A 26,797-nucleotide genomic window follows, 5' to 3' on the forward strand; every position below is an offset into this window, starting at 1 on the left:
CCTGTTTCAGACTGTTTTATTTAGTTTGGTGCCTAATGAACAAGACCAGGGGTGTCTGAAATGACAATTTTGGCTAGTTCCCAAAATACTACACTATGTTGGGAACAGAGAGTCATTTCAGCTGCACCCCGGGTTCCACTGACAAAAAGAGATGCTCCCATCATCAAGAACACATGTTCAGGAGAAAAATCAATCCATATGCACTTGAAATGTATCCTCGCTCTCTCTCCCACTCAATCACATAAAACACACACACACATATTCGACACGGATTAAGAAATCGAGAATTTTTGTTAATTTTCTGATGTACATATTCGGCCCTTAACTGATATTACAGAGAGCTAAAAGGATGTAGCGTTAACCCCATGTGGGCAACCATCTTGGTATAACAGTTAGAGGGTACAGCACCCCCATCTTCACAGGATGGAATATCCTGCTTGTTGTTAAGTGAACCAAACCAGCTCCAACTATTATGATCAGGAAGGTTGGGAGTAGGGAGGCCAGTTTGAGTATACAGAGTGCACGCACAATTGACATTCCATTTGGACTGAGTTTGCACTCCATGTAACCTAAAACCTGCCTGCTTCAGGACAATAGACAAGAGTATGCCACTTTGAACGGCCGGGCCGAGCTAAATGACAAACAAAACAAACGGTGGTGTGGGGGAGCAGAGAGGATGATGGGAAAGCAGCCAGTAAAACTCAGTTCTCCCTCTGAGGATGATGATTGGCAGTTGGTGAATGGAGAGTGGGGGGCTTTAGGTTATTGGGGGTTGAAGTCAATTGGTAACTTGGCATGCCTGTCAGTTGGCGTAATGGGCAAGTTGCCTGGGGTGGTAGGTTTTGGAAAGTCCTTCCTCCCCCTCACAGGTAGCCCTCCTTGCGGAACTGTTCCTGCAAGATATCCCGGTACTCGTCAAAGCCCCCCTCCACTCGCCGCACGTTCCCGTGCTCACAGACCCACAGCTCTCTGCACACCATCCGGATCAGACGCTCATCGTGAGAGACTAGGACCACCCCACCCTGAGGAGAGTTTAAAAAAAGGGTATATACACACATTAACTTCAAGTGTTATCACTTCCATTGATTGTTAGCCAAAATAAGCTTGTAGTGGCTGTTTAAAGAAAACCGATTTCATGGATCGGTTTTCTACAGATTTACTCTATTGATTAACATTGAGATAAATAAAGGACATTTTCTCAGCGACTTATAGTTTAACAAGCTTACTTTGAATTTGTTGAGCGCCTTCGCTAGAGCCTCGATCGTTTCCATGTCCAGGTGATTGGTCGGCTCATCAAGGATATAGAAGTTTGGGCTGAGAGAGAAAACGTGAGTAAGAGAAAATATAGCCGCAAGCAGCAATGAAACAGGATGCTGGTTTATGAGCAGGCTGAAAGAGACAGCTGCATTGAAGCATTATACATCCTTGTACATGTAACAATTCAAAATACTATGCAAGTGTTCACTAAATATAATAAATGATTTATAGCGTCATGAAATGGCTGTGTTTGACGTAGCAATTATTCCTTTGAAAACTGTTGGGACTAACAAACGCTGTAATCGCCAAATCTCTCGACCTTATTTGAAGAATCTTTTTAGCATTAGCATAAATGCTAGCTGTTGGAGGTTCACAACTGAATTGCTTGCTGTTTCCATGTTTAAAAAATATATATTAACACCTGCTTTGAAATACACCTTCCTACTAGTGTCATCAAGAGCCTTAATCAGTTTCAAGGTGATACAGCGAAGACAAGTTATTCATATTCTTTACAAAGTTGCCATTTTCTCTTCCATCTTTTGACGTATCACTTTTCTCAAACTTAGTAAAGACATACATTCTGAGTTTCTAGTCAAGTCAACCGGATATATGGTTCATGAGAAGATTTTATTAAAAAAATCCAACATGTTGGAAAATTCAATATGGCGGACTTCATGAGTCCTTCAAGGAAATTTGTTCCTTATGAGAAACACTGATATACCAAATTCCGTGGTTATACGTCAAACGGGGTGGTGGGGCTGAGCAGTAGACTCTGAATACTTAATACAATGCCACCTAGTAGTGGTGGTTTTGGTATACATTGATATTGCCAAAGTCTAACTTTTTTTGACCAGTTTTGGTATACATTGATATTGCCAAAGTCTAACTTTTTTTGACCAATCGGGCATTGAGCTATTCTCACGAGCTATTCCAACAATATTATTAGGGGTGCGTCGCTGCCAGCAACCCTAATAATAAATTCTGCGACAGATTATAACCATCTCATCAATAGGATCTTGACACATCTCAAAATGAATAGCGTTGTCTCATGTCCTCTCTCCAGTTCTGTTCCTAGTGTTATCAGGGCAGTTTGACAGATGTCCAGTATATTTCTTATTTACAAGGTAAGTTGGTTGAAAACAAATTCTCATTTACAGCAAAGACCTGGGGATGAGTTACAGGGGAGATGAGTTTGAACAAGCCAATTGGAAGCTGGGATTGATGATTAGGTGGCCGTGGTGGTATGAGGGGCCATTAGGGAATTTAAGCCGGACACTGGAGTTATCACCACAACTCTTGCAACAACTACCATGGGTTCTTGAAAAGACCACAGAGATGGTTTAACATCGGAAGGATAGAGAAATGTAATCCCATTATTAGACATCATGGTCAAGTTGTATACTGCTTGTACAAGGATGTTTTTTCAACTCAACTAAAACCAGTTTACTACCATAAAATGACCACTTGACATTGTGAGAAATCATGTGTGAAATATTGGGGTCATGAAGTGTAATAATAAAAAGGCATTACCAAGGCATGGTCATCTGAGCGAAGGCCACCCGGCTCTTCTGCCCTCCTGACAGACTGGCTACCGGCCGAGTTGCCAGCTCACCGGTTATCCCATAGCCACCCAGTTGGTGCCTGTACTCCTCCTCGTTACGACCTGGGAGGGACGAGGAGAGAGCGAGAGAAAAAAGGGGTTACAAATTACAAAGATTGCAGGCTATAGATGGGTTGGTTGTTAAGCAAAATTGGCCCAAACAGACAAGGTTGGCTTAGATTGTTGCCAGAACGTAAAATATATTTAGTCTCCAATGTTTATTGAAAACAAATACATTTGCACAATGCGCACTTGTCTCTCAAATACATCTTTACAGTTGTTGGTTAGCTAGCTAGCAAATTTTTGTCATGTTAGCATATAGTGATAGTCAAAACACCTCATGAACAAGGTAAAACTAGCTGAAACGAGCTACCTACGATTCCTCACATGACAGCTTCATGTCATTGTGGCTAGCTATCTGGCCATCCAGAATCACAACACACTGCCTTTTGCACCATTGAAGCGTGTGCATTGTTTTTGTGACATTGTCAGCTAAGCCATCTACAGGGATCCGTAACAACCACTAGGGTTGTGTTCATTAGGGTAGGCAACAAAAACAGGGCATTTCTTATTGGACCAAGTCCAGGTAACCCATCTCTGTTCCAATCAGTTTCCTTTGCATTTGGTGCCTAATGAACACAGCCCAGGCTTTGATAATGATCAGTATTGGTATATTTTGGTGGTGGTCACCTGGGAATTTGTTGAGTAACAGCTCAATTGAACACACGTTGAGGTCCAGTTGATCCACGTGGTGCTGACTGAAATAACCGATCTTCAGGTTCCTGAGCGAGAAAGGGAAAGAAAACTAATTTACTTCCCTGCACGCACACCCACCGAGACACACACTAGCAGCAGAGGAACATGGCTGACGTCAAGCATGGAACCTCACCGATGGGCGTGTCTGATGCCATTGACAGGCGTCAACTCTCCCATCAGTAGTTTGAGCATGGTGGATTTACCCGCCCCGTTCTCACCCACCTGAGCGAGAGAGAGACAAGAGACCGACTGTAGGAACTACTTTAGCAGTTGGAAGGTTGCACAGAGCATCGTCTGTGGAAGTGTTTCACAGATTTAAAGTACAATATTAATGGATGCACAATATATCAGTGACCATATTGACCCGATGTGGGGACAAAGGCAGATATGTTCTTACTAGCCTTATGAACATAGAAACTTGTTTGCCGTTCAGATCTGTGCTAGGATGATTAAAAATAGCCATAAAATGAAAAAAATATCTGAATCAGTCGATATTGCAAAGAAAATATTGGCATCAGCCCAGAATTATCACGTCGGTGCATCCCTAACTATTAGCAGTGCATAGGATTGAGAGCAGTGTGATTAATACGTACGATGCAGATGCGAGACTCCAGGTCTGCAGACACAGACAGCTGTGTGAAGAGGCGCTGGTCAGTGTTATAGTAGAACTCCACCTCATCCAACTGGAGCACCGGGGGAGACAGCTTCTCAAAGTTATCAGGGAACCTGTGGACAGACGTATGCATGCACGTTAACGCTCAGATTAATATGAGAATTGAAACGTGACTTCATTTGGGACAGGAGGCGCGGTCTCTTACTTTAAGGTGACTTCGGTTTCCTTCTCCAGAGGTTTGAGTTCAGGCCTGCAGGAGAAGAGCAGCGAGGGAACGGATGACAACAATAGATATTCTTTACAATGACCATTCCGCTGTGCACAGGCAAACAAACACACAGAGGTCATCATGCATGTGCAAGATGGAAGTTATCCTTTACAATGAATTGGACTTTCAGGCAGTAATTCCCAGGGAGCACTACATGAGAGAAAGTAGGGTGGGGCGCATGTTAACATCTTATTTTGAAATAGATGGTTACTCACAGTTTTTCTAAGAGCTTCAGTTTGCTCTGCACCTGTGCCGCTCTGTTGGCGTTGTATCTGAACCGGTCGATGAACACCTGTGACAGAGGAAAGTAATCAATCCACGATTATAATATATAGTAATAAGACACTATAATATATATTCTAATAATTATTTAGCAAGATGTTGATAAGTTAGCCATATCAAGATCTAAAACAAACAAACACTAATCAGCAAAGATAAATGCTTAGAAAGTGCATTATTACACTTCCCATAGGCCTTTTAGTTTGTCTGTATGTACACAGGACTGTGTGTAAGCCAGTGTGTGGGATCCTAACCTGGATGTGCTCTCTGTACTGAAACTGGGCCTCATACTCCCTCTGCTGGTTCTTCAGGCGGTCCTCTTTGGTCTTGACAAAGTTCTCGTAGTCGCCACGGTAACTCTCCAGCCGCTGCGAGTGCAGGTGGATGATGTCAGTCACCACGGCGTTGAGGAAGTTACGGTCGTGGGACACCACCAGGATGGTGGTCTGCCAGGTCTGTGGGGGGCAGAGGAGTTAAACAGGCCATATGGACGTTTAACTTGTTTCTCATACTTTAATCTCTCCATCCTCCCAAAGTGTGCATTCGTTCACTTCCATTCACTGATACCAAAAGAAAATAAGTGGTATAAGAAATATTGTGGTAACTCCACCTAGCCAATGCCTCCACCAATCCAATGTCTTTAGATTTGTAGGAAGTATTGAACGAGTGCACACAATTTCATAAGTGGTGAAAGCAAACAATCCATTTGAAGCTAACTATGTATGCGTCACTGATAGGTGTGCCCCTTCCTGCCAATTTAACGGAGCCTCTTTTTTTTGTTGCCGGACCCCTTCTTGGCTCAAGAGCAACCCCAGAGGCAGAAGTTGACAGCAAAGAAGAATTACCCACCACAATCTAGCAATGCAAAATTCCATATGTTCCTATTCTCTACCCTTCTCCCCGAAATGTCCACTCATTCACACCCCTTGCCTTGGACTGGTGTAAGAAATATGACGGAAAGTCCCTCTAGTCCACGCTTGCCCATGCTTTCACCAATCCAATGCTTTTAAATACTGTAGTGAGAATGTGCACAGTTTAGGGAGAAGGGAACCGAATTGGATTTGGCATGCAATGTTAAGTGTGTCGGTAAGCAGGAGTAACCTACCTGCAGGTAATTCTCCAGCCAAAGAATGGCTCGGACATCCAACATGTTGGTGGGCTCTGAGAAACAAACAGACAGAAAGACAGAGACAGTCAGTCAAAAGGACACCGTCAAACTGTTTAAAGATACTCAATACAAAAATACTTAATGTGGTTTAATCACTCACCATCAAGTAACAAAAGATCAGGCCTAAAAAAAGGAATGAAAAATACACATTATTTGGAGAGTTGAAGCTAGCCTTACAATATTTAGCAGAGCCACATTGGTCTTCATGGTCTATAAATTGAGATTCAGGAAACAGCTCATAAGAGCATTATAAATGTACGTACATCAATATTCTAATATAATCTCTGTCCTTGTATTTTAATTGGGTAGACTGTCCTTTGGATAAAAGAAGTGACAAGGAGAAACTTACTTGGCAAAGAGAGCTCTAGCCAGAGCTAATCTCATCCTCCAACCTCCAGAAAACTCCCTGTGAAGAGAACAGCAAGAGATCAGTTAATCACATCTGCGCGCACACACACACACACACACACACACACACACACACACACACACACACACACACACACACGGTAACTTACTTGGTTGTCTGCGTTTGCATTTTAGGAGAAAAACCTAACCCACATAGGATGATTGAAGCTCTGTGTAAAAGAGAGAGAGACATCAAACAACCAACTAATTAAATCAGAAAATGCATACACCATGGCTACAATTCTACTGCACAGTCATCTGTTTTAGAAACACCATTGGCAATATGTATGAATATAAATGCACTGCTAATAGTGATGCACCGATATGACATTTTGGACCGATACCGATATTTTCCTTGACAAAAAAAAAAAAACGATAGCGATATTTAACATTTTTGCGGCCTTTTAAGCATTCCAGTACAGTTAAATAGTTAACACGGACACAACGGTCTAAGGCACTGCATCTCAGTGCAAGAGGGGTCACTACAGTCCCTGGTTCGGATCCAGGTTGTATCACATCCAGCTGTGACTGATTGGCCCAGCGTCGTCCGGGCCGTCATTGTAAATAAGAATGTGTTATTTTATTTAACTAGGCAAGTTAGTTACATTACATTTTAGTCATTTAGCAGACGCTCTTATCCAGAGCGACTTACAGTAGCGAATGCATACATTTCATAATTTTATTCCATACTGGTCCCCCGTGGGAATCGAACCCACAACCCTGGCGTTGCAAACACCATGCTCTACCAACTGAGCCACACGGGACCATGTAAATGTAAGTTAGTTAAGGTTACACACACACCAAAAAGTTATTTTGTTAGCATTTACATATGTCCCCATTACCAGTAAAACATAATCAAAACCTATTTCTTTCAGTTACTTGCTGTGCCGTTTCATTCTCAACCAGGATTTCTATGGAGTTCTGTTTGGATCTTTGCGTGTCAAAAAAAAAAAAAGTTTACTATTTGTATTAAAATTGAATTTCACTTATTTTGAAGGCAAACCACAAATTCCACTTTTGTGCCTGATCCTTATTGTGGCTAGCTTCACAACACAAAGCTAGCTGGCTGCTTATAACATTAGCTTTGGGCAATTTTCATGATCTGAAGTTCCATTTCAATAGGCGAACAACAAGTGGCAACCTAGCTAATACTTACTCACAAGGATTCCTAAATCATTGCTAAGAATAATGAAAATGACTGCAGTTTCTACTGGTCATTGTTTCAGGCTGGTTGTATTGGTGCTAGCTAAGTATCAAGCTAAAGCTAGCTACCCCAGAAGTTGCTGTCGAACAAATGATACTTTATTACCAACACGATATTGTAAACACATCGTTCGTGGCCGGTGTTTGCAGCCTTTTTTTGTACAGCTTTGACAGTGCTACTGTATCTTTTTTGACACGCAAAGATTCAAACGGTGTTCCACAGTATGTATGTCGTGAAGCTAATAGCAGTGACGCTATTACTGTAGGTAGGGCGACATCTGAAAAATAACACACACTTAGTAGTGTGTACCGGTGCTCGACCAGTCGGCGAAAGCCAACATCACCCACGACAGAGAACGGTTGATTGTCAAGGGCAATGAATTCCATTATCTTGGCTTTAATGGATTTCGCCTTTGGGTTGTCTCGCTGAATTGTTCATACTCTTTCAAATGACTGCTTGACTTGTTGACCGCTCAATCCACACAGCAGACATTTTGTGGGCTAGGTATGGAATGCTATGTGGTAGTGGTGGAGTAGGGGCCTGAGGGCACATTGTGTGTTGTGAAATCTGTGAATGTATTGTAATCTTTTAAAATCGTATAAACTGCCTTAATTAAGCTCGACCCCAGGAAAAGTAGTTGCTGCTTTGGCAGCAGCTAGTGGGGATCCATAATAAATACAAAATACACAGCAGACATTGTGGCTAAGTTAGGAATGCTGTGTAGCGCAAAACTTGACGTGGCGTTACTACGTCATGTACCTACGTTACATAGGTACGCACGGTAGCTTTGACATCGCTTTTTAACACCGCCGTTAAACTAGTCATCGGCCAATACCGATGTTGGCATTTTCAGCTAATATCGTCCGATTCCGATATGTTCAGCAATATATCGTGCATCCCTAACTAATGTAACAAACACAGATATGATATTATGTACAGACATGTTAAGTGTGGCTCTTTACCGGGCAGGTGCCTTGTCTGCTTCAATCTCCTCCAGTTTAGCATAGATCTCCGACAATCGAATAGTCTCCATTCCTTCAGCTCTAAAATGGAATAGAATAAACTGCAAGTTTGGTGACTGTTGCAGTTTCAAATCTAAAATTCCTGCAACAATAACATTTAAGTCTGCCAAGGCTGCCAGTATTGACTCCTTCCAATATGAGCCCTCCGTTGCCAACTTTGGGGAGAATTTGGGTAAGTAAGACTGACGTACGTTCCGTTGGCTATGCGCGCATTGAGCAGGCGTTCCTCTGTCAGGAGACCCTCCCGGACCGTGTCGCTCTCCAGCACGCTCTGAAGCGCCCCTGTGTCATCTCCAGCGACCTCCTGCTCAACGTGCAGGATTGTGATGTGGGCAGGGACACGCAGGCTGCGGCTCGCCAGCATCTTTAGCAGCGTGGTCTTCCCCAGGCCGTTGCGGCCAATCAGGCCGTAGCGGCGACCTGTTGACAGAGACAGCTCCGCCCCCTGCAGCAAAGACCTGGAAATACAGAGCAAGAGAGAGACAAGTTGCTTGCATATTGCTTTATGGTAGAGAATAAGAAATGTCTCCGTCTCTCTCCTACTCTGTCTCTAGTATTAACTAAGAAATTACATAAAATTGTAATTACCCACTAATAACTTTTGATTTACTCAGTTTGTGATTTATTTAAACAAGCACTGCTAATCACCATTTGATATCCGGTAATTGTGTTGAATTCTTAAGTCATTTGCAGAAAGTAACGACCATAACCACACCAATGCCTTTTAACCTGTTGGGGATAGGGGGCAGTATTTGCACGGCCGGATAAAAAAACGTACCCGATTTAATCTGGTTACTACTCCTGCCCAGTAACCAGAATATGCATATAATTATTGGCTTTGGATAGAAAACACCCTAAAGTTTCTAAAACTGTTTGAACGGAGTCTGTGAGTATAACAGAACTCATATGGCAGGCAAAAACCTGAGAAGATTCCTTACAGGAAGTGGCCTGTCTGACCATTCCTTGACTCTGTTTATTGAAGACTGAGGATCTTTGCTGTAACGTGACACTTCCTACGGCTCCCATAGGCTCTCAGAATGCGGGAAAAAGCTGAATGATGTCGACCCCATGTTTTTATTTTCATTCGTCTTTGAACGTAAACACAGATTCCCGGGCGGAATATTATCGCTTTTTTACGAGAAAAATGGCTGTTACGTAGGTGGGACGATTTCGTCCCGCCGACCCTAGAGAGGTTAAATGCAAGGTAAATACCGGTGGAAACGGTGTCCAGCTAACAACATTGCATGATGCTAATTAGAATGAATCACCTGCTCCAGTGCTGGATACAGTAGGAAAAAGCCTAAGTATGGTTTCATACCAAATTGCACCTTATTCCCTATATGGCGCACTACTATACTTTTGGCCCTTGTCAAAAGAAGTGCACTTAATAGTGATGGGGTGCCATTTGGGACGAAGCCTAAGGGTTAAACACTCACCTCTCGCCAAACGACACGTCAAAGTTCTCAATTCGGATATCGTAGCTGCGATTCTTCCCGGACAAGTCGACGCGACTGTCTTTCTTGCTACTGGCCTGGCTGGCTGATGCCTCCTCCAGTACCCTGAGACAAACAAAGACAGAGGGGATAAGGACAGAGTGAGACAGACACAGAAGGACACGAAGAGATAGACAAAGGGAGAGAAATAGAAGTACAGAGAGCAAATACAGAGCAAGAAAGTGTAAGAGGGAGAGAGAGGTGAAACAGTCTGACAGTATAACCAAACTTCATCACACATTTTGCTATCGCAATACCAAACCAATGATCAGTGGTGTAAGTACTTAAGTAAACATACTTTTAAGTACTACTTAAGTCGTTTTTGGGGGGCATCTGTACTTTATTTATTTACACACACAGTACCAGTCAAAAGTTGACACACCTCCATCCAGGGTTTTTATTTGTACTATTTTCTACATTGTAGAATAATAGTGAAGACATCAAAACTATGAAATAACATATGGATTAATGTAGTAACCAAAACAGTATTAAACAAATCAAAACATTTTATATTCTTCAAAGTAGCCACTCCTTGCCTTTACAGCTTTGCACTCTTGGCATTCTCTCAACCAGCTTCATGAGGTAGTCACCTGGAATGCATTTCAATTAAAAGGTGTGCCTTTCTTTTTAATGCGTTTGAGCCAATCAGTTGTGTTGTGACGAGGTAGGGGTGGTATACAGAAGATAGGGCTATCTGGTAAAAGACCAAGTCCATATTATGGCAAGAACAGCCCAAATAAGCAAAGAGAAACGACAGTCCATCATTACTTTAAGACGTGAAGGTCAGTCAATCCGGAAAATGTCAAGAACTTTGAAAGAGCAGTCTCAAAAAACCATCAAGCTCTATGCTGAAACTGCCTTTATTAATGAGGACCGCCACAGGAAAGGAAGACCCAGAGTTCATTCGAGTTACCAGTCTCAGAAATTGCAGCCCAAATAAATGCGTCAGAGTTGAACAGACATCTCAACATCAATTGTTTAGAGGACACTGCATGAATCAGGCCTTCATGGTTGAATTACTGCAAAGAAAACACTACGAAAAAGGACACCAATAAGAAGAGACTTACGTCAAGAAACGCAAGCAATGGCCATTAGACCGGTGAAATCAAACCAAAGAACAGGTTGAGTGTGGTGGAATAAAGATTTCTTCAAAACAATCAAACTTTATTATTTATTTAGTGCAGTAATGGAGCTGGTCGGTAATCACCCCTGGAGGTGATCACTTAGAACTCAACCAGCTGGTTTGAGCCACAGCATTTTATATCAAAGTCCATCCTCCTTCAGTCTACATGACACACAACAGATGTATGGAATGGGTCAAGGTTAAGATTTGTATGAAAGATATTTATAATTCACAGCAGACAGTATCTGCTGTAAAAACAGTTCTCTGTGTAGAGAACAGTGTCTGGCCCCCCAACTCCATACTGGAGCCATCTCCCCCGGTACCCCAGTACAGAAACATTAACTCATGCTCTGGAATGCGGTATCCCCAAAGACATGGTAAATCTTCAAGGCCCATCCTCAGCAGAACACACACAGATGAGCATTCTAACAACCCCTTATTCTGTTTCATAAAACAACCTTTTGATGCAATAACAGCATTATAACAATCTTGTAATTTCCACAATGAGTCCAAATTTGAGATTTTTGGTTCCAGCCGGCATGTCTTTGAGACGCTGAGTAGGTGAATGGATGATCTCCGCATGTGTAGGCACAGAGGTGGTGGTGTGTGTGGGGGCTTTGCTGGTGACAATGTGTGATTTATTTAGAATTCAAGGCACACTTAACCAGCATGGCTACCACAGCATTCTGCAGTGAGACGCCATCCCATCTGGTTTGCGCTTAGTGGGACTATAATTTGTTTTTCATCAGGACAATGACCCAAAACATACCTCCAGGTTGTGTAAGTGCTATTTGACCAAGAAGGAGTGATGGTGCTGCATCAGATGACCTGGCCTCCACAATCACCCAACCTCAACCCAATTGAGATGGTTTGGGATAAGGTGGACTGTAGAGTGAAGGAAAAGCAGCCAACAAGTGCTCAGCATATGTGGGAACTCCAACACTGTTGGAAAAGCATTCCAGGTGAAGCTGGTTGAGAAAATGCCAAGAGTGTGAAACACTGTCAAGGCAAAGGGTGGCTACTTTGAAGAATCTAAAATATATTTTGAATGAGTAGGTGTGTCCAAAATTCACTGGTATTGTACATTCCACAAACAAACAAAAAATTCATACGAACGACAACTTACAGACACATACAATGACTACATCTCTTCTGCCCAGACCCGCATGCTCACCCACCATCCCTATTGCCTGCATTATTGTGTCACTTGGCCTTTAAATTATACCAACTTGTTTTTCTGTCGCCCATGCTATTTCAATATTTCAATAAGAAATCATTAGATGTTTTCCATTGTGTCAATGATAGCGGATTGATTGACGTCTACGTTTTTAGTAACCTTATTTTTTTCTTCTCAGTGATGAGAAAATAATCGTACATCTCACTACCTCCCCTGTATGTAATGTCTTGAAATACGCAGACAGATGGATTAAAAGTACATTTACATTACAATATTTCTGACAGCCAACTTTCTAGCTCCGCTCACCACTTTCAAACTTAGTAGCATTCCCAGAAAGCATGGATTATTGAGTCATTATTAGTTTTACACAGAAACAGGACTCTGCTGTTGTGCTGTAGAATGTGAACTTTGTCTCGTATAATATATTCTATACATTAGTTTATACTGGATGAATTTAGTTAGTTATGCTCCAACTTCCACTCCATTTTGTACTAACGTCAGTTATTTTTAAATCTTGGTTCCAATAATTTCAATTGTTTTCTAATAGGTTGTCAGTTGGATATGCTCTCTGCAAGGTTTAGTATATCTTCCCTATCATATGAACATTCTTTACTTACTCAAATAAGATTCCCTCAAGGTTGTTCTGATGTCCAAAAGATTTCAAATCGAAATTTCGTGAAGCAACTTAAGTTTCATCTACAATGAACAAAAATATAACACAACATGCAACAATTTCAAACATTTTTACTGAATTAGAATTGATAAGGAAATCAGTCATTTCAAATAAATTCATTAGGCCGAAATCTATGGATTTCACATGACTGCGCGGGGGCGCAGCCACGGGTGGGCCTAGGAGGGCATATGCCCACCCACTGGGAAGCCAGGCTCTACCAATCAGAATACATTTTTCCCCACGAAAGGGCTTTATAACAGAGAGAAATACTCCTCAGCACCCCCAACCTATCCCGCAGGTGAAGAAGCCAGAGAGATCGTGTGCTGGCATGGTTACACGTGGTCTGCGGTTGTGAGGCCGGATGGACATACTGCAAAATACTCTGAAACGACGTTGGAGGGAGCTTATGGTAGAGAAATGAACATTCAATTATCTAGCAACTGCTCTGGTGGACATCCCGGCAGTCAGCATGCCAATTGCACACTCAAAACTTGAGACATCTGTGGCATTGTATTGTGTGACAAAACTGCACATTTTAGGGAGGCCTTTTATTGTCCCCGGCACAAGATGTACCCGTGTAATGATCATGTTTAATCAGCTTCTTGATATGCCACACCTGTCAGGTGGATTATCTTGGCAAAGGAGAAATGCTCACTAACAGGGATGTAAACAAATTTGTACGCAACATAAAGAAATAAGCTTTTTGTGGGTATGGAAAATATTTCAGAGATTTATTATTTCAGCTCATGAAACCAACACTTTACATGTTGCTTTTATATTTTAGTTCAGTCCAAAATTACTTTTTAAATTTTGTCATGGAAATAAATGTATTTCCTGTTACAAAGTCATTTACGGTTTCCATTCCTTCGGTTTTGCATGTGAACCAATTTAAAATCGATGAATTCTGAAAAGCTATCCAAGGATTATTCCATAAAGTTCCGTTTCTGGTTCTTGTAAAATGTGTTTCATTTTCTTCCATATCGTTATAGTATTCTTAATTAGAAGTTGTTACTGTTCTTTATCCTTTTTACTATTTATATATTTCACAAATTTTACATTCCTAAAGACAATAATGTACTTTTTACTGCATACGTTTTCCCTAACACCCAAAAGTACTCGTTACATTTTCAATGCAAAGCAGGACAAGAAAATGGTCCAACTCACACTTCTCAAGAGAACATCCCTGGTCATCCCTACTGCCTCTGATCTGGCAGACTTACGAAACACAAATGCTTCATTTGTAAATGGTGTCTGAGTGTTGGTGTATCCCTGTCTATCTGTAAAAATAAAATAATGTGCCATCTGGTTTTCTTAATATAAAGGAATTTAACATACCTACTTTTACTTTTGATACTTAAGTATATTTAAAACCAAATACTTTTACTCAAGTAGTATTTTACAGGGGGACTTTTACTTGAGACATTTTCTATTAAGGTATCTTTCATTTTACTCTGGTATGACAATTGGGTACGTTTTCCACCACTGCCAATGATAAACTGTTTGCATAGTCTTTGGGTGTAGATGAAAAGCATATGAAACTCACAGTGGATTAGTCGTTTTTTGCGAATCACGTTCATTCCTCCTCCCTTGTTTTTGCTTCAGCTTGGCTTCGGCCTTCTCTAGCTTCCTCGCATCCACAGTCTGAGGTGGTGTGTGTGTGAAAGAAGACAAAGTGGATGAAGTTGACAGGAGAATAACATAGCTACAGGGCTGACTTGAACCTTCGACAAAAAACATAATACACACGAAGTTACAACGCAACAAAAATTATTCTAAAATACTTTACTGTATTCTGGCCCCTCTTCATCATCCAGATCCCTTGGACATCGTTAGTGGCAGATACTGAGACGAGAAGGGAAAGACAGAAGGAGTGGAAAGAGATGCAACAATAAGTCAGAGTATATTAAAAAGACATGGGAGAGGTGGTAGAATGGGAAGAGAAAATAGGAAATACGAGCAGTAGAGGACCGGAAAGATGTTAAAAAAAAAAGTTTAAAAAAAAAAGGCCTAAAAACAGATTACATATCAACAGGCTACCAAAATGAATATCAAACATGGACCGTAAAGCTGACAAAGAGGAATACCTAAGTTCCCCTGCAGACAAGGGACTCACCACACTCTGCAGATATCTGAGACAACCGCACCGGAGCGTCGAGCAGCACTTGCTTTGAAGCGGCATGGCCGTTACTCCTGATGAAAAAGACGAGTATATTTTTGATGAGTCAGCAAGCGGAAATACATAAAATATTAGCTTTTGGTGTGTGACAATTAGTCTTTGTGTTGTGTGCTGGTTGTGAAAGAGGTCTCTACCCGAAGACCAATCCAATCTCCAACTGGCACAGCCAGAAGAGGACTGGCCACCCCTAATAGCTTGGTTCCTCTCTAGGTTTCTTCCTAGGTTCTGGCTTTTCTAGGGAGTTTTTCCTAGCCACCGTGCTTCTACACCTGCATTGCTTGCTGTTTTGGGTTTTAGGCTGGGTTTCTGTACAGCACACTGAGATATCAGCTGATGTAAGAAGGGCTTTATAAATACATTTGGTCAGTGTTAAGGTTGTGTGTGTGTGTGTGTGTGTGTGTGTGTTGCACTTACAGTTTAAGAGTGTTGAACATCTGCTGACAGATGTCCCGAATGTCATCCTCGTTTTTACAGTCAGCCGACGACCCCTGCAACAGCCCTCCAATCGCATCATACACCTCCTCTCCATCCTCAAACTCCACCCCTCCACAGTCCAACACACCTATCACAGAGGAATGCCACAGGCTAGAAATCAGGGGCGCATTTAGAAGGATGCAGCTTTTAGCAAGATTCAGAGAGAAATGCTAATCATGTGGCCCTCTGACATGTAGAATAAGGAAACACGTTGGCTCTATTCATTCATTCTCCCCAATTTCGTGGTATCCAAGTGGTAGTTACAGTCTTCGCTCATCGCTGCAAATCCCGTATGGACTTGGGAGAGGCAAAGGTTGAGAGCCATGCGTCCTCCGAAACATGACCCAACCAAGCCGCACTGCTTCTTGACACAATGACCACTTAACCCGGAAGCCAGCCACACCAATGTGTCGGAGGAAACACTGTACACCTGGCGACCCTGTCAGCGTGCATGCACCTGGCACGCCACAGGAGTCGCTAGTGCGCGATGGGACAAGGACATTCCTGCCGGCCAAACCCTCCCCAAACCCGGATGATGCTGGGCCAATTGTGCGACACCCCATGGGTCTCGCTGGTCGCGGCCAGTTGCAACAGCACCTGGACTCAAACCAGGATATCTAGTGGCACAACTAGCAACTGCGATGCAGTGCCTTAGACCACTGTACCACTTCATGAGATTTCTAACTGCAACTTTCAGCTACTGAACATGGCTCAGGATCAATCTTACTTTGTCTGAGAATCTACAGGTAACACACTGAGGGACACTACACAAAATGTTATCATGAAGCAGTCTTGTAAGCAGCTAGACTTAGCCTGGTTCCAGATCTGTTTGTGCTCTTGACAACTCCATGCACTGGTGTACAAAGATTTTTGGTGTCCATTACTGGCGGTTACAGGAAAGCCCCATACAAACCACAGGCATAGATTTTTCCCCTGAAGTATGTTAGAAATGTCCGTTTCTGGAAAAAGGCATTTCTAAGATACTTTTTTCACCAAATCGAGAACGAAGAAAGCATCACCAAAAACAGGTTAGTTAAATTCATGGCGACAGTTTCTATGGTTATATCACAAATAGCATTGGCTTGCGAAACTACTTCTAACTTCCTTCATACTGTACAAAGAGACACAAAAATGGTATCCACAACTTCATCTGACCCCGGGGAAGTAGATAAAGTAGGGCCTTATGATTTCCGTGATGCGGAAAATGAGGACGGAATCGCGGAACTTCGTAATAAAAATGGAATCAACAGTAAAACATGGAATATTGCCGAATTTTCCATAATTTAGCTGATAATTTATTAATAATCACAAGTAGGCCTAATTATTGTAGTAACCACCCAAGTCGTCAAAAAAACGATTTCGACCCTAACCCCTAAATTCAGAGCAGAGCAATACCCAAAGGACTATTATGAGTCAGGCGATAAGCTGTTTTGCAAATTGTCAACATACTATTGATTGGAGCCGCAAAAATGTGTGATGACCACTTAGTCTAAAGCCCATGTAAAGAACAAGGAAAAGCACCGTGTTAGCCAGAGCATGCCTCTTCAAACAACCATTACCAGTGTAAAAGCATCAGCACATTCAAGACGAGAATTTATTCAGGACTTAGTGACTGTGTGCGCCGAGTCTGACATCCCCTTAAAAAAAAACAAGAACGCTACGGCCGTTTCTAGTGAAGCATTGCAAACAGGGAGGAGCGTTGCCCAAAATGAGAGAAGGCTCCGTCAAACTCACCTGCCCCGTGGGTTCGACCAACATATGACTGCCGTTCGACAAAAGATCAGTTGGAAGAAATTTGCGGTGGTTGTTGACAAGACAACAGATGCAAGGGATTGCAGCGTTCTAAACATCGTCATTGGTGAGTTGAACTTAACCTATTAATATAGTTGCAATAACCTACATTTACATTGTGCAATGTGAACTGTCCACATGCAAATTGTGCTATTCCAAACGACGAGCTACCGTGGTGAAATATAGCGATGCACAATGTCAGCAGCAGTCTGCCTCTCCATCTAGCTAACTATCGCTGTATCTATATTGTGTTAACACTTCATTTAAATAACACTTATTTAGTCACAATATTATTTTAGGTTAAAACATAATTCAAGTTCTTCCTTATCTTTCATTGCAGGTGTTGAAAACCAGTACTTTCTGGTGGATGTCATTTTCATGGACAAATGCAACTACTCAACGTTTTCCCAAGCTATACTAGCCTCCCTCCACAGCAACGATCTAAACCTGAATGATGCCTGGGCAGTGGTCACAGATAATGCCTCCTACTGCCTGAAGACATACAAGGAGGTTCTGAAAGAAGTGATGCCCAACAGTTTCAATGTAACCTGTCTCTGCCATGTCATCAATCTGGTGGGTGAGACCTGGCAGAACTACAAATACTTCTCTGAAGTTGCATCACTTGTGACATGGATGAGATCTGTCTTCAAGAAGCCTGCCAGAAAGAGAAGATGGGTGAGCTTCCACATTATGAAGGAGTTTGTGCAGGCCAAGGATCCTCGTGAAGCAGTGAGCTCCAGATGGAATAGCTGGTATGAGGCAGTGAAGTACCATACAGAGCATGTTCATCTATACAGAGAGTTTTTGTTGGCAGAAAAGTCAGCATCCCAGGCAGTAACAAACATCCTCAGCCAGCTGGAAACAGAAGAGAAGGTGCAGGCCCTCACTGTCAAGCTAACCTTCCTCTCGGACGGCTGCTCCAAACTCAAGACAGCTCTGTCAACCCTGGAAGGAACCCACCGTCCCACAGCAGTGTCTGAGTGCAAGATTCCCAACAGCTGCAGAAGTTGCAGTGCCCTACATCTACTTCCCAGTCAGCTCAGTCGACTGTGAGAGGAGTTTCAGCAAATACAAGACTCTACTCCCAGACAAGCGAGGCACTCGCCGAGCTCAACACAAAGAGGCAAAAAATCATGTACTTCAATAGAGATGTCTGTGATAGATGGAAATGGACAGACATAGGATCTCATAGGGTAGTCCCATAGATTTAGCCTATTGCTGCATTATTGCCTAGATTCTTGCATGAATTTTTTTCCCCCATTGTAAATGTAACACTTATATTACAAAAAACAATGAATTTTAGGTTTCGCCCATTTCTTGCTGCATTGTTGCCTAGATTCTTGCATTACTTTTTTTCATTTATAATGAAACACTTACTAGAACTCTGTATTGAAGCACTTGCCTTGATAAAAAGAATAGTGCAATGTTGTGTTGCATCATTACACATTTACTGTTATATCTTATTACATTTTTGCTGTTTTATTCATTCACATTAGACACCATCTGATGATAAAATTTGCATAAATCGTAAAACACAGAAATCTGACAAATTACAGAAACAACTTTTTCGGGGGGAAAACGGACTTCACAGGGCCCTAATAAAGGGCCGTAGTGCCAAAATCCTGAATAATCCCTTTAACCTGTTTGGGATAAGGGGCAGTATTTTCACGGCCGGATAAAAAAAACATACCCGGTTTAATCTGGTTACTACTCCTGCCCAAAAACTAGAATATGCATATAATTAGTAGATTTGGATAGAAAACACTAAAGTTTCTAAAAACTGTTTGAATGGTGTCTGTGAGTATAACAGAACTCATATGGCAGGCCAAAACCTGAGAAGATTCTATACAGGAAGTGCTCTGTCTGACAATTTGTTGTCCTTCTAGGGCATCTCTATCAAAAAAAATACAGCATCTCTGCTGTAACGTGACATTTTCTAAGGCTTCCATTGGCTCTCAGAAGGCGCCATAAAGCAGAATGACGTCTCTGCAGTCTCTAGGCAAAAAAAAGCAGGAGTTTTTGTGAGTGGTCAGGCAGGGAACAATGACAATGGAGTGCGCGTGCACAAGAACGCCATGTTTTTCTTTCAGTCTACGAATGAATATAACGTCGCCCGGTTGGAATATTATCGCTATTTTACGAGAAAAATAGCATAACAATTGATTTTAAACAGCGTTTGACATGCTTCGAAGTACGGTAATGGAATATTTTACATTTTTTTGTCACGAAATGCGCCCGCGCGTCACCCTTCGGATACTGACATGAACGCATGAACAAAACAGAGCTATTTGGATATAACTATGGATTATTTCGAACCAAAACAACATTTGTTGTTGAAGTAGAAGTCCTGGGAGTGCATTCTGACGAAGAACAGCAAAAGGTAATCCAATTTTTCTTATAGTAAATCTGACTTTGGTGAGGGCCAAACTAGCTAGCCGTGATGGCCGGGCTATCTACTCAGAATATTGCAAAATGTTCCTTCGCCGAAAATCTATTTTAAAATCTGACACCGCGATTGCATAAAGGAGTTCTGTATCTATAATTCTTAAAATAATTGTTATGTTTTTTGTGAACGTTTATCGTAAGTAATTTAGTAAATTCACCGGAAGTTTGCGGTGGGTATGCTAGTTCTGAACGTCACATGCTAATGTAAAAAGCTGTTTTTTGATATAAATATGAACTTGATTGAACAAAACATGCATGTATTATGTATATACATAATGTCCTAGGAGTGTCATCTGATGAAGATCAAAGGTTAGTGCTGCATTTAGCTGTGGTTTTGGTTTTTGTGACATATGCTTGCTTTAAAAATGGCTGTGTGATTTATTTTTGGCATGGTACTCTCATGACATAATCTAATGTTTTGCTTTCACTGTAAAGCCTTGTTGAAATCGGACAATGTGGTTAGATTAACCAGAGTCTTATCTTTCAAATGGTGTAAAATAGTCATGTTTGAGAAATTGAAGTTAAAGCATTTTTAAGGAATTTGTATTTCGCGCCACGCTGTACCACTGGATATTGGTGAGGCGTTCCCGCTAGCGTAACGTCTGTCCCTAACAGGTTAAACCACACCAGGAGACGTTTTGGGTGTAGTTACCCTTCAACCAAGAAGAGTCTATGCCTGGGGGGTTCTACTAAGCAATATAGAATTGTTTTATGGTCATACTAAGGTGAATTTTGCTATTTAACTTGGAATTTTAAGACCCCTTATAGTATCAAAAAAATTAATATTTTTGTTATATGTATTTAACCCCTTATTTTTGGCACTAAACAGTCCTTTATATACACTTCGATTAATCTTTTCAACTGGTACCGGGGTCTTTCAGATGAGCAAAACAACTGACATGTACATGTTTGTGAGAATCTCACCTTTGAACAGAACGGTCATATTAGTGTGTAACCCAAACTATACGGACGCAACAGACAGAAGTTGGCAGATAGGCAGTACCGACTTCAGATGAGTTCCAAGACACTCCAGACGATTTTTTGAGAATACTGATTTTAATGGCATTTCATGGTCTGACAATCCCCACTCTAGCTCTGCGAAATAGGCAGATGCAGTGAATTGAGATGGATCCAATGCAACAAAAAAAAGACACTACATGACCAAAAGTATTTGGACACCTGCTCGTCGAATATCTCATTCCAAAATCATTGGCATTAGAGGTCGACCGATTAATCGGAATGGCCGATTAATTTGGGCCGATTTCAAGTTCATAACAATCGGAATTTCTGGAAGCCTATTTTTTTTTTTGTTTTTAGACCTTTATTTAACTAGGCAAGTCAGTTAAGAACACATTCTTTTCAATGACGGCCTAGGAACGGTGGGTTAACTGCCTTGTTCAGGGGCAGAACGACAGATTTTTACCTTGTCAGCTCGGGGATTCAATCTTGCAACCTTACGGTTAACTAGTCCAACGCTCTAACCACCTGCTTTACATTGCACTCCACGAGGAGCCTGCCTGTTACGCGAATGCAGTAAGAAGCCAAGGTAAGTTGCTAGCTAGCATTAAACTTATCTTATAAAAAACAATCAATCATAATCACTAGTTAAACTAGTAATATCATCAACCATGTGTAGTTATCTAGCCTATCCTGCGTTGCATATAATCGCTTAGGTACACGTTGCTCCAACCATAAACAATAATGCCTTTCTTTAAATCAATACACAGAAGTATATATTTTTAAACCTGCATATTTAGCTAAAAGAAATCCAGGTTAGCAGGCAATATTTACCAGGTGAAATTGTGTCATTTTGCGTTCATTGCACGCAGAGTCAGGGTATATGCAACAGTTTGGGCCGCCTGGCTTGTTGCGAACTAATTTGCCAGAATTTTACATAATTATGACATAACATTGAAGGTTTTGCAACGTAACAGGAATATTTAGAGTTAGGGATGCCACCCGTTAGATAAAATACGGAACGTTTCCGTATTTCACTGACAGGAAAAACATTTTGTTTTCGAGATGATAGTTTCCGGATTCGACCATATTAATGACCTAAGGCTCGTATTTCTGTGCGTTATTATGTTATAATTAAGTCTATGATTTGATAGAGCAGTCTGACTGAGCGGTGGTAAGCAGCAGCAGGCTCGTAAGCATTCATTCAAACAGCACTTTCCTGCTTTTGCCAGCAGCTCTTCGCAATTTGTCTGTCGCTCTGGATAAGAGCGTCTGCTAAATGACGTAAATGTAAATGCAATGCATTGCGCTGTTTATGACTTAAGCCTGTCAACTCCCAAGATTAGGCTGGTGTAACCGATGTGAAATGGCTAGCTAGTTAGCGGGTGCGCGCTAATAGCGTTTCAAACGTCACTCGCTCTGAGACTTGGAGTAGTTGTTCCCCTTGCTCTACATGGGTAACGCTGCTTCGAGGGTGGCTGTTGTCGATGTGTTCCTGGTTCGAGCCCAGGTAGGAGCGAGGAGAGGGACGGAAGCTATACGGTTACACTGGCAATAATAAAGTGCCTATAAGAACATCCAATAGTCAAAGGTATATGAAATACAAATCGTATAGAGAGAAATAGTCCTATAATAACTACAACCTAAAACTTCTTACCTGGGAATATTGAAGACTCATGTTAAAAGCAACCACCAGCTTTCATATGTTCTCCTGTTCTGAGCAAGGAACTTAAACGTTAGCTTTCTTACATGGCACATATTGCACTTTTACTTTCTTCTCCAACACTATGTTTTTGCATGATTTAAACCAAATTGAACGTTTCATTATTTATTTCAGTCTAAATTGAATTTATTGATGTATTATATTAAGTTAAGATAAGTGTTCATTCAGTATTGTTGTAATTGTCATTATTACAAACAAATAAAATTAAATATCGGCATCGGCTTTTTTGGTCCTCCAATAAATCGGTATTGGCGTTGAAAAATCATAATTGGTCGACCTCTAGTATTAATATGGAGTTGGTCCCCCCTTTGCTGATATAACAGCCTCCAATGTTCTGGGAAGGCTTTCCATTTGCCACAAAGTCCGGTCACTGGAACTAAGGGCTTAGCCCAAACCATGACAAACAACCCCAGACCATTATTCCTCCTCCACCAAACTATACAGTTGGCACTATGCATTCGGACAAGTAGTGTTCTCCTGGCATCCGCCATGCCCAGATTTGTCCAGTGAACTGCCAGATTGGTGAAGCATGATTCATCACTCCAGAGAACTCGTTTCCACTGATCCAAAGTCCAATCGAACTTTACACCACAAAAGCAAACACTTGACATTGCGCATGGTGATCTTAGGCTTGTGTGCAGCTACTCGGCCATTGGTCCCGAAGAACAGTTCTAGTAGTGAGTGTTGCAACCGAGGACAGACAATTTTTTACACGCTACACAACTCGGTGGTCCCGTTCAAAATGCGTGTGGCCTATCACTTCTGGGCTGAGCCGTTGTTTCTTCTAGACGTTTCCACTTAACAATAACAGCACTTAGAGTTGACTGGGGCAGCTCTAGCAGATTACAAATTTGACTAAATGACTTGTTGGAAAGGTGGCATCCTTTGACGGTGCCACGTTGAAAGTCACCGAGCTTGTCAGTAAAGCCATTCGACTGCCAATATTTTTCTATGGAGATTGCATGGCTGTGTGCTCAATTTTATACACCCGTCAGCAACGGGTGTGGCTGAAATAGCCAAATACACCACTTTGAAGGGGTGTCTAAATACACAGAGCATTCAGAAAGTATTCAGATACGTTACAGCCTTTTTCTAAAATTAAATTCCTCAATCTACACACAAAACCCCATAATGACACTGCAAAAAGAGGTTTAGAAATTTGTGCAAATCTATTAAAAATACAAATCAGAAATACCTTTACATAAGTATTCAGACCCTTTGCTATAAGACTAATTGAGCTCAGGTGCATCCTGTTTCCATTTATCATCCTTGAGATGTTATCACACCTGTGGTAAAATCAATTGACTGGTCATGATTTGGAAAGGCACACATCTGTCTATGTAAGATCCCACAGTTGTCAAGCAAAAAAAGTCAGAGCAAAAACAAAGCCATGAGGATGAAGGAATTGTAAGTAGAGCTCCGAGACTGGATTGTGTCGAGGCACAGATATGGGGAAGGGCACCAAAAAAATTCTGCAGCATCTAAGGTCCCCAAGAACACAGTGGCCTCCATCATTCTTAAATGGAAGAAGTTGGTACCACCAAGACTCTTCCTAGAGCTGGCCCCCTGGCCAGCCTGAACAAACTGGGGAGAAGGGCCTTGGTCAGGGAGGTGACAAAGAACCCAATGGTCACTCTGACAGAGCTCTAGACTTCTTCTGTGGAGATGGGAGAACCTTCCAGAAGGACAAGCATCTCTGCAGCACTCCACGAATCAGGCCTTTATGGTAGAGTGGCCAGACAGAAGCCACTAATCAGTAAAAAGGCATGACAGCCCACTTGGAGTTTGCCAAAAGGCACCTAAATGACACTCATACCATGAGAAACAAGATTCTCTAGTCTGATGAAACCAAGATCGAACTCTATGGCCTGAATGCCAACATCACATCTGGAGGAAACCTAACACCATCCCTATGGTGAAGCGTGGTGGTTGCAGCATCATGCCGTGGGGATGTTTTTCAGAGCCCGGACTTCAACCCGATCGAACATCTCTGGAGAGACCTGAAAATAGCTGTTCAGCGACACTCCCCATCCAACCTGACCGACCTTGAGAGGATCTGCAGAGAATGGGAGAAACTCTGCAAATACAGGTGTGCCTAGCTTGAAGCTTCATACCCAAGAAGAATCAAAGCTGTAATCACTGCCAAAGGTGCTTCAACAATGCACTGAGTTAAGTGTCTGAATACATATGTAAATGTGATCTGTTTTCGCTTTGTCATTATGGGGTATTGTGTGTAGATTGATGAGGGGCCTCCGGAGGCGCCGCAATTGTCATAACCGCCATTTGGAGCCAGCGACCAGATTTTTGGATTAAGCATTAATTGGCTTTTAGTCTAGATTAGTTCACGGAGATAGGGGCATATTTATTTTTATTTAAACCTTTTATTTAACTAGGCAAGTCATTAAAAACAAATTCTTATTTTACAATGACGGCCTACCCCGGCCAAACCCTCCCCTAACCCGGATGACGCTGGGCCAATTAAACGTCCTATTGGAATCTCGATCACGGCCGGTTGTGAGACAGCCCGGGATCAAACCAGGATCTGTAGTGACACCTCTAGCATTGAGATCCAGTGCATTAGACCGCTGTGCCACTCGGGAGACACCAGTCGACAGTTTGGACATGCCCTGCAAGTGTATACTCGTCAGACGTCATGATACGTCATCAGTAGTGTCCACCAAATTTGAGGGCTGAGGGGGGGGATAGGGTGCGTCTTAAGTGTTTGGACCGCAAACCATGACGTCTGACGAGTATTCACTTGCAGGGCAAGGGGCGAGGGAGGAATACATTATTTTTTAAATGGACCCCTCTTGCCCGGACATTTGTCACTGTTAATCCCGTGATGATTGTGTTTTCAGCCACCGGTAGCTTTATATGCGCTACAGTCAAGTATGATTTCATGTCTACTTATATTAACTATATAATTATTAGTAAAGGCCTACTTTATGATAGCTAGCAAATTAATTAGCTAACTAACGTTAGCCTGCCTAGCTACTTCTGAAGGAAAATGTTTTATTTCTACAATTTCCAAAAGCTAACCAAACATTACTTTTATGGGACGTTTGTGCATTAGTTGCACAATTTCTAACTTACTTACATTCGTTTTGAATTACACTTGTATGTTGACTACATATTGATGTTGAGGTTTTATGTTTGGCAGAATTTTCTTAGCGGATGTACAATCATCGCGAATTGAATTATGGGGCATTTCAGCTCTGAAGTGAACATAATTGTACACTCGCAAACTCCATTAAAAACGAGGGCTGAGCGGCTTACGTTGCAAACTTCCCTTACTTGGCTAATCATTTGAACCGACGACATATGGCCGCGGGGATTCCCCCAAGGGCTGAGGGTTTAGGGCCGAGGGTTGTCTACTTTGAGACTGAAACGCAGTCCGGGTTCATATCCAAACCCCCAACCTCCCCATACACTGATAGATTACGCTTTCACTTCCCTGAGGCCACCCCTCTCCTTGTTTAGGCTGAGGTTTTAACTCCAGTTTTGCGACTTTTGGCCCATGAAAATATCCAATAATACTAAGTCCATTGTATTATTATTGTATGCCGGTAAACGTACACATTAGTAGCTAGTTGGCTATTAATTTAAGGCAATAAATTGGCTAGCCTAGCTCATCTGGGTAGTGGTTCAAATAGGCCGATTATTAGGTAACTACCGGCATGTTACGTGTTGGCTAACGTTAGTCATCCCCTTGACTGTGCCTCAATGCTGTGTGGCACGGCTATGCTAGCTAACGTTACTTCACGTGGCAAAGAAGCCACCCGCCACTCATCTAGCCGGTGGCATTTTAAAGTGTACGAGATCCACACACCATCTCCATTAATTTACAGTCTCTTACCCGTGATATATTCGAACACTTCGGTGTCAATTTCGGGAAACTCGCTCTTCAGAATATCCACGTATGTCGCCATGATACACCGGCTCTTCCACAAGAACAGCGCATGTGCCCACAACATACGATAAGGCATGTCCTCAAACTATGCATTATGGGTATTGTAGTATTTTTTTATGCGATTTTATATTCTCATCTTTACCTCCCTCCACCTCTAATTTGTGTTTGGTTCCATCAACCTCATGTAATGACATCAAATATCATTATAACTTAACCAATATAGATCACAGTCCGTCGTTTGGAATGGAAACAAATTAGTCATAGTTGTCAGAACAAGCAC

At 41.9% G+C, this 26,797-nt stretch overlaps 1 protein-coding gene across 1 annotated transcript; it reads right to left on the bottom strand.

Annotated features, from left to right (window-relative positions):
- LOC106580643 (ATP-binding cassette sub-family F member 3) lies at positions 1-26,603 on the bottom strand. The gene is made up of 21 exons (XM_014161920.3): positions 26,464-26,603; positions 15,632-15,779; positions 15,155-15,231; positions 14,828-14,883; positions 14,585-14,682; positions 10,012-10,134; positions 8,767-9,033; positions 8,516-8,596; positions 6,460-6,519; positions 6,291-6,347; positions 6,042-6,064; positions 5,879-5,934; positions 5,028-5,228; positions 4,710-4,786; positions 4,432-4,476; positions 4,207-4,339; positions 3,747-3,835; positions 3,548-3,639; positions 2,788-2,920; positions 1,227-1,314; positions 1-1,022 (listed from the first exon to the last, which is right to left on the bottom strand). Exons 1-21 carry the CDS (start codon positions 26,591-26,593, stop codon positions 864-866), a joined length of 2,193 nt encoding a protein of 730 aa, XP_014017395.1. The 5' UTR covers positions 26,594-26,603; the 3' UTR covers positions 1-863.
- Positions 26,604-26,797: the final 194 nt, after the last annotated feature.

Source organism: Salmo salar, chromosome 20, assembly GCF_965601325.2.
Source record: "Salmo salar chromosome 20, fSalSal1, whole genome shotgun sequence".
Taxonomy (NCBI): Eukaryota; Metazoa; Chordata; class Actinopteri; order Salmoniformes; family Salmonidae; genus Salmo; species Salmo salar.